Genomic DNA, 8931 nt, shown 5'->3' with positions numbered 1-8931 from the left:
TCCAAAACATTACACAATCTTACAGACCCCAAACTTTTGAACTGTAGTATATGCACTGAAAACTAGTCATATTTTGTCTTTATATAACAGTGTATAATAAATGCATAAGTTGAATTGATCATTTGTAAAACCTATGATCTATCATTTTAGAAGTTCCATCTATTAAATAACAACAGCACAGCCCAAAATCCACTTCCAAAAGGATGTATTGATCTCATGAGTAAAGTTCCTTAAAGTGTAAGTGACCTTATTCCTCTAGAGTAACAGCAAACCAAGAAGACAAAGAATGATGAGAAATCATTAAAAAGTGTTCAAAGGTTGGGTACTTCTGAAGGACTAACAAATGATCACAGACTTTGAAACGTCTGCATGTGGAGTGATAACGATAAGATCAAAGTTTACAAGACATTTATTCACACAGACTGATTTTATATACATTTGATTATACATTGCAGTAAGACAAACTCACAGAAACAAGCAACAGGAAGATTTCAACCAGCAGAGTTCACTGTTAAAGTGACTACTATTTTACATAAGATGCTCAATCTCCAGCCTTAGAAATCATCATCATCACAAATGTCCAGATACACGTCAAAAGCCTCGCGGTTGCAGTTTCCATCAGGGGTGAAGACGTACTTGTGGAATGTCCCATCAACACATATGGCTTTAAAAGAGAGATACATGTGATAAGAAAACCTGACAGATCAATAATGTTTCAATCAAAGGTCTTGGAAAAAAACCAAAACACAACATACCAATAACAGAGTTGACGTTTTTGGAGGTGTTCTTCCCAAAGGCACAGATGCAAGCGCACTCAGCCGGCACCGTGAAGTTAGCCAGAGACCACTGACTGTCCACGTACTGTCCGATGACCGGACCCACCTTTCCTACGCGTGCCAAACTACAGAAGACAAGAAGCCAGCCAGAAATGCCAGTGACTCTCTAACTACAACTACTAGGATATTTCTAAAAAACACTGCGAACACTAATGAAATGAATGGAGTGTTTATTAGTAACATGTTCAACTAGAAATGTTTGTGAAAATCTTACGCAGAGCGACGGTTCAGTTTGGTGTCTTTCAGAGCAAATATGTGCACAGTTCCCTTGTCGCTTGACGCACACAGAAAGGATGAGTCGTGGCTGAAATTAATACTGGAAAACAACAGAATTCAATAATTAATTCTCATTTTAATATAAACTAAATGAATCAAATAATTAATAAACAAAATTAATAAAATTTAGTCATGGCTGAAATTAAAACTGGAAAAACACAGAATTCAATAAATACTTATTTTAATATAAACTAAATTAATAATAATAAAAAATATTAGTCTTAGCTGAAAAATTAAGACTGGAAAACAACAGAATTAAATAATTTATTATTATTTTAATATAAAATAAATTAATCAAATAAATAAAATAATCAAATAAAATTTAGTCATGTCTGAAATTAATACTGGAAAACAACAGAATTCAATAATTAATTATCATTTTAATATAAACTAAATTAGTCAATTAATTACTAAAATAAAAAAAATAAAAAATTGTTTTAGTCATGTCTGAAATTAATACCGGAAAACAATAGAATTCAATAAATAATATATATATTATTTATATATATAATAAATATAATAAATATTATATGTATATATATAAATCAATAAATATTGTCAATAAATATAATTAAATTAAATTATAAGCAGAATTGGAGTTGTTTTTCTTTTACAAAAAAATAAAAACAGCAATACAATAACAATAATGAAGTTAAACACAACCCAATTATGTTTCCTTTTGATCTGAAATATTGGCCACTCTGCTGTCTAGATATCTATATTAAATTCATATCAGTCAATCACTAATTATGAATACAAAATATAAATCAAAAGATAAATATAAATTGATTATATTAATTTCTTTAAATAGATAGTTTGATGGGCCAGTGAAGGAAAAGCAGCATATATGTGAACTCCTTCGATACGGTTTAGAAAGCGTCCCAGGAAGTTGAGAGACCGTCCAGAGCGAGCAGAGCTAGTTCACGAACACTTTACCAGTAGAGCGTAGCAGGGTCAGTTCCTCTTCGTAGTTCCACTAGCTTGTCTCGTGTTGTAGTGTCGAACAGACGGATCAACGTGCCCTTTCTGGAGGCCGACGCAACCACACTGCCCAGCTGGTTCAGTGCCAGGCACGCGATTTCACTTTGGTGGGCGTTGATGGTGAAAGGGGCAGAAGAGGTGCCAGGTTTTGTGTTGGAAAGTTCCTGTCAAAGAGTCATAAACATAGTTAAATAATGGTAATAATACTAGTAAAGTTTTAAAGGGATAGTTGACCCAAAAATTAAACCCTCAAGCCATTCCAATGTATATGACTTACTTTCTTAGATTGATTATTTTCCTAAAAATCTTTGTTTGTGTTTATCTGAAGAAAGACAGTCATATGCATCAGGGAGGGCATGAGGGTGAATAAATAATGAGAGCATTTTCAATTTCATCACTATCCCTTTAGTATGCAAAATTTAGTTTGCAACATATTATATATATATAATATTTACCACTGTAATATGATATTATATAAGTTTCACATAAATCTTACCACTAATTGTAGACTGCCACATTTGTGTCCAGGGAAAACCAGCAACTGCTTTTCCAAACTAGGACAAAGGTCACACAAACCTGCAAACCCCAAAATACAGTGATTAAAAATAATCCATACATCAAAAACAAGTAAAGCCTCTCACAAGCAATGCTCTCAATACCTTTTGGGTTATCTCGAGTGTCAAACTCAAAAAGCTTGACAGGGTTTTCGGGGAAACTGTAAACGTAGATCCTGTTTTTCAGGACAATGATGATTCTTCACATACAAGGACAGGAAATATGATGTTATTAACACAAACAACATTTGAAGCACTATTGTCTTGATGGCCGTGTATCTTACTTGTCATGTCTCATGCGCACAGCGAGGACCGGTTTGGTGAACGTGAACTCAAGAACTAATTTGTCCTTAGGGTCTCGCACTTCCTGAGCATCATCCCATATTAATACTGCCAAAGATGTGATGAAACATTGGATAATGTTGAGGAAAACTGTTTATTCCAGCTTCAAAAGAGGGAAGTCCAAGAATTAAAGTGCTCAGTGTACCTGATATTTCAGAGAATTTGGGGTTGACGCCGCCTCCCACTACAGCCAAGAGGTTCGATCGATGAAGCATTGAACACAAGGCAATGCTGCCCACCTGCTCGTGATCTATATACAATCAAATCACAGACGGTTAGAGGGATAGCTCACCCAAAAATGAAAATTCTGTCATTAATTACTCACCCTCGTGTTTAAAACCCGTAAGACTTTCATTCATCTTTGGAACGCAAATGAAGATCTTTTTGATGAAAATTTCTGTCCCTCCATTGACAGCTACACAACTACCAGTTTGACGCTTCAGTTCATAGAGAGATTGTAAAATGAATCCATATGAATCGAGCGGTTTAGTTTCTGAAGAGACTCGATCAATTTATATGATGAAACGATTGAATTTAAGCTTTTATTCACATCTCTTTATGAACTTTTTGAAGCGTCAAAGTTTCAGTTGCGTAGCTGTTAATGGAAGGACAGAAAGCTCTCAGATTTCATCACAAAGATCTACATTTGTGTTCTGAAGATGAAAGAAAGTCGTACGGGTTTGGAACGACATGAGGGTGGGTAATTAATGACAGAATTTTCATTTTTTTGGTAAACTAGCTTTAATAGATAACTCTACACATAGGTTTTGTTAAAAAAAAAATATATAAAAAAATAATAAAAAATATTTTACCTAAATGGCCCTTTTCCATTAAAGGTTCTACATTATAAATGCGGACACCTGTTTCCATGGCACAGCAGAAACAACCTAAATAACATGGAAATCAGAACATGAATACAGTACAGATCATTAGTATATCATTAATAGTATTTTGGCTGATATGTTTTATTTTTTAGATTATTGGCTTTATTTCCCCTTTAGTTGGTTTCAAAATCTACCTTGTCAATAATTAATGCAGTTTTTAATGTTTTCAAAAATGTGAACCAGGAGTAAACATTGTGTAAGCATACAGTACAGGCCAAAAGTTTGGACACATTACTATTTTTAATATTTTTGAAAGAGGTTTCTTCTGCTCATCAAGGCTGCATTTATTTGATCAAAAATACAGAAATTTTTATATTATATATTATTACAATTTAAAATAATTGGTTTTCAATTTATTATACTTTAAATTATAATTTATTCCTGTGATGCAAAGCTGAATTTTCAGGATCATTACTCCAGTCTATCACATGATCCTTTAGAAATCATTCTAATATTATGATTTATTATGAGTGTTGGAAACAGTTCATTTTAAATTGTAATAATATATCACAATATTACATTTTTTTCTGTATTTTTGATCAAATAAATGCAGGCTTGATGAGCAGAAGAAACCTCTTTCAAAAACATTAAAAATAGTAATGTGTCCAAACTTTTGACCTGTACTGTGTTCATTTGATTAAAAAAAAATGTAGGTTACATAATTGCAATCATGAAATATGCTGGTATTACTGTGCTCACTAAAATATCAAAATTAAAAATGGTCAATCACTACTTATATGTTAATGAATACCTTTATTAAATGTACTCAACATAGATAGATAGATAGTCTAGCAGCATTAGTTATTATAAAGCAGAATGATTCTGAAAGGAAGTGTGTTAAGACTCACTCTGGTCCTGGTTGAACTGAAGGCTGTTGACTCCTCTCTGCTGGGCCATGATGTGACAGAAGAGTTGACCGCTGCTTTTCTGATATCTTCAGCAGTAATATGGTCTAGATCTGATCATCCTGGATGAGCAGGAGACAGCGGTTTAACATGTTAAAGCTGCAATCACAACATACTACGAGCTCCAAAAGTCAACACATGTAAACAACTTCCTTTTATAATATAATCAGGTTGTCATAACATCTCACTCACCATTAACTATTAAAAGACACAACGAGGGGGTGGACAAATACATCAAAGTGAGTTTATAATGTTTGATGTTAATTTGATATCGCACATTAGGCAATAACTACACAGCTGGCAAACGCTGTTGTTGTTTTGTCGCTGCTGTCTTCCTCTATGATGATACGGGACTGTTAACGGAGCATTACTGCCCCCTTTGGACTGGAGGACGACACAAGTGCCGTACAGAGAAAGCCTTTTCCACAGAAACGAAAAACAGGGACCTAAATGGGCGGAGCTTAGAGGCCCGGCCCGTTTCCATTTTTCTTGTGGTTCCTGTAACCTTTCTCCGCGCTGGTCAGAACGGACCAATCACAGTCAATTGGATAATGCAGTTCGTAGGCCAACAAATCATTCAATGTAGCGGTTGTATGTCAGATACAAATCATTGTAATTAATAGATCTTAAAAGACACTTTTTAGTGCAAAAATTAGTCCCAAAAAAAAAAAAAAAATAAATAAAAAAAAAATTCCGTCCTTACATTTGAATGGGCATCAACGGAGAATTCTTACTTTTATTTCCGTGTAACCCAAGCCATTCATACAATTGGATACTATGGATTCCTTTAACACACACACACACACACACACACACACACACACACACACACACACACACACACACACACACACACACACACACACACACACACACACACACCTATATATATAGCAATTACAGTTAAACATGACAAAATGACACACATATTAAACAATTTTTTTTTTTAAAAATCCAATAACCCTAATAGGCTAATAATAACAATAATAATAATAATAAAGGATGATAATTTAGACATACATAAATTGCATGGCATCATAATATTGAATATCCCAAAGTTATTTATTTACTAAATTTGTAATGTGCAGTCTAAAAAGCACTGAAACGTATTCATGTAATTCACTTTTCTGTCCAACAGGTGTCAGCAAGTACCTAAAGACGGTCTCTTCAATAATAACACTCATTCGTTTGCAGTTTATCTTGATCGCTAACACACAATTAATGAAACAATTCACCATTTTCTCACAACTTTAAACATAATATCCATACAAAACTACACAAGAGCTTTTTACAAACCTCAAACTTCCACTTCAAATTCAAATATTTTAGTCAAAAACATAGCCTATCCTCTTTTATCAGAATCAAACATTGGCCTCATATGGCACACAAAACCTACAAATACACAGACGATGCCTAGAGAACACTAGTGAGATCAGTTCAAAATACTGTTACAAAAACCTCCCTTTGGCAACCAGGAATCATTTTACAGCTCAATGTCTATTACAGTAGGCTATACAGCATGAATAGAGGGGTGCAGATACAGTGAAATTCAACAATAAGCTTTAATATATGTTAATTTTCCTTGCACTTCTGTAAAGAGATCTTGCAGTGGATGAAAAGAAAACTTTAAACACCAAAGAATTTAACATGAACTTGGTATGCAATGCAATACAATACAGTACATGCAGGCTACTGTCAATTACAATTGTAAAAATAACATTGGGTAAGGTAAGGACCATATTTTTCATACTAAACCAGTTTCTTAGTCTTCTAACAAGATTTTCTCTCCCTCCCCAGGCAGTCGTCTCTCAGTGCTACAAAAATACCAAATATAAGAAGTACTTGGATACAAATCAGTTTGACAATACGAGTTAGGGTGTACAACACAATATCCTAAGATTCTGAAAGTGTCATCAGTTTTGCTACTTAATGTTTACACACGGATAAATCAATGTGTGCTATCTGAGTTCACAGTGTGACACTTGAGTTAACTATATTGTGTACTTGTGTTTTCTGAATGAGAAAATGGTTAAACCTGTACAAAATCAGGACATTTTTGAGTAGAGTTTTGCAGAAAACTGGAACATGTGAAAATTGAAAACAGGAGTTTGGGATGGTTTGGGAGATTGGGCCATGCACTTGAATCAGTTATAGTGTGTTTGCAATCAAGAAAAACTGTAATTACTGAAACGACACAAAGGTAATGACGGCCTTTACGATGTCTGTCTGTTTGCAAGAGGGTCCACCTTCTCAGCAGTGTCTTAAAATGACCATATTAAAAATAATATATATGCTGTGGACAACACAACAGGGCCGTAAAGAAAACAAAGACAGGCTGTCTCCTGAGTGATTCTGTTTCTCAGTTACACAATTAAAACGTCTGCATAGCTCATAAAACAGGTCTCTGAGCTATTTGCCATCCAGACGCACATTTTAAAGAATGCAGCTAGATTTCGAAAGTATGTGTCTTTTCTTGGTTTTGTGCTGTGAATGGTAACATTTTGTTTTACATACACTTTCATATATTTCGTACACAAACATATTGGGTGAGTTGCTTCACGTTGTCAGACTGATAAATGCTTGCTCAGAAAGAAAGATGTACTGAATTATAAAACCGGATGAGGTATTCTGTGAATGAGAGTGCTAAGATATGACAGGCACTACATGATGCATTTCAAGTTAAACAGTGGTTGACCTCAAGACAAGGGCACTATATAGATAGATCCCTTTGGAAACATGATGTTTAGCATATATGCATTTTTAATAATGGTGCAAAGGCGACTATTTAATTAGTGCATGCATGAAAACACATCTAATCACAAGTCTTAACCCTAAAGACTGCATAATATTTGATACACAAATTTATAAGGCCTCTAAATTATCAACATGATAAACAAAACTTGGCTGGAAAAACCTGTTATACACAATATACTACATTTACACAATAGTTTGCCGTCTACAGGATCACATAAGTGTTTGCATCAAGCTTAAAGGGGTGGTATAATGTCCTTTTCACAAGATGTAAAATAAGTCTTTGATGTGTATGTGAAGTTTTAGCTCAAAATACCCCACAGATATTTTTATATAGCATGTTAAAATTGTCACTTTTTGAGGGTGAGCAAAAACGTACCGTTTTTGTCTGTTCCTTTAAATGCAAATCAGCTGCTGCTCCCGGCGCAGAGGGCGGAGCTTCAACAGCTTGTGTCCTTTTACCTCACACACATACATACACTGAAAATTTCAAACCGAAGTCAGAAAGATGGAGAGACTCAAGAAGAAGTGACAATATGTAGACAACATTTCTGAATGGTTAGTTGGTGAATTTATGGAGCTTATGTGTAGTTATTTAATATTCAACAATATTATTGATCTGCCTTATTTAATTTTCTTCAAGAAACAAACTTTGTTGTATTATTTTCATGTTATCAATGTGAAGCTGCTTTGATACAATCTGTATTGTAAAAAGTGCTATATAAATAAAGGTGACTTGACTTGACTTATCTTTGTCATTGATTAGCATATTCTGTCTTGATAATCTATACATTTATGTAAATGTTTACGTAAATTTTAGAGTTAGTGATGTCACTGACCCTGGAGGAATGTTGTGTAGTCCCAACCAGCCGTTTGTTGTAGTCCTTAAAAAGCAATTTCTTTAAAAGCAAATATCTCCCTTTGCTTTGAACTTTTGAGTGTTGTAACTTTGCAGATGTTGTTTATACTCAAACAGCAACATTACACACTAACTAAAGTTAGAGAAGTGAAATCATATTCAACCACCCCTTTAATGGGCAACTAATGGCTTTGATGTTATCTCGACCACTCCAGATCATTTTCTTGGTGGGTCACATCATATGAGTATCGTTTTGAACAAACGGCCATTTCAACTCAACCTTTGATTTAGTTCTCAGTCCAGCTGGCGAATTTGTTTTATTAATTGAGAACAAATAAGGTTTTGTGAAGACGCCTGATGGTATTTTTTGAGAAGAAAACCAATCTGTTTGAAACTGAGTGAGTTCCCTTAAAATCACTATAACATAATTTATGTATGTTGGATAAGATTCAACACTAAAACATTTTGAATGTAACAAAACAAGTTTTGAATGTGAAAAGTGATTTTTTTTTTCACAATTATGTGTAATGACACTACAAGTAT

The 8931-nt window shown here is 34.1% G+C and overlaps 1 protein-coding gene across 1 annotated transcript; it reads right to left on the bottom strand.

Moving 5' to 3' along the window:
- Positions 1 to 189: 189 nt before the first annotated feature.
- Positions 190 to 5185, bottom strand: wdr45 (WD repeat domain 45). The gene is made up of 11 exons (XM_079860788.1): positions 4971 to 5185; positions 4722 to 4840; positions 3802 to 3876; positions 3135 to 3239; positions 2932 to 3037; positions 2753 to 2847; positions 2590 to 2669; positions 2049 to 2257; positions 1051 to 1152; positions 756 to 901; positions 190 to 664 (listed from the first exon to the last, which is right to left on the bottom strand). The coding sequence occupies exons 2-11, from the start codon at positions 4768 to 4770 to the stop codon at positions 555 to 557; spliced, it is 1077 nt and encodes a 358-aa protein (XP_079716914.1). The 5' UTR covers positions 4771 to 4840; positions 4971 to 5185; the 3' UTR covers positions 190 to 554.
- Positions 5186 to 8931: the final 3746 nt, after the last annotated feature.

This window comes from Squalius cephalus, assembly GCF_949319135.1.
Source record: "Squalius cephalus genome assembly, chromosome: 24".
Taxonomy (NCBI): domain Eukaryota; kingdom Metazoa; phylum Chordata; class Actinopteri; order Cypriniformes; family Leuciscidae; genus Squalius; species Squalius cephalus.
Note: the sequence above shows the minus strand (reverse complement) of the source record. Positions and strands in the feature narration are given on the sequence as shown.

Bases quoted from the DNA above. Each gene is read 5' to 3' on its own strand.
- wdr45 (XM_079860788.1), bottom strand. From the start codon at position 4,770: ATGGCCCAGCAGAGAGGAGTCAACAGCCTTCAGTTCAACCAGGACCAG. The intron at 2,670-2,752 runs GTATTGAGAGCA...TGGGGTTTGCAG, and splicing joins CACTCGAGATAACCCAAAAG to GTTTGTGTGACCTTTGTCCT. The intron at 1,153-2,048 runs GTAAAGTGTTCG...GTTGTTTTCCAG, and splicing joins GACCCTGCTACGCTCTACTG to TATTAATTTCAGCCACGACT.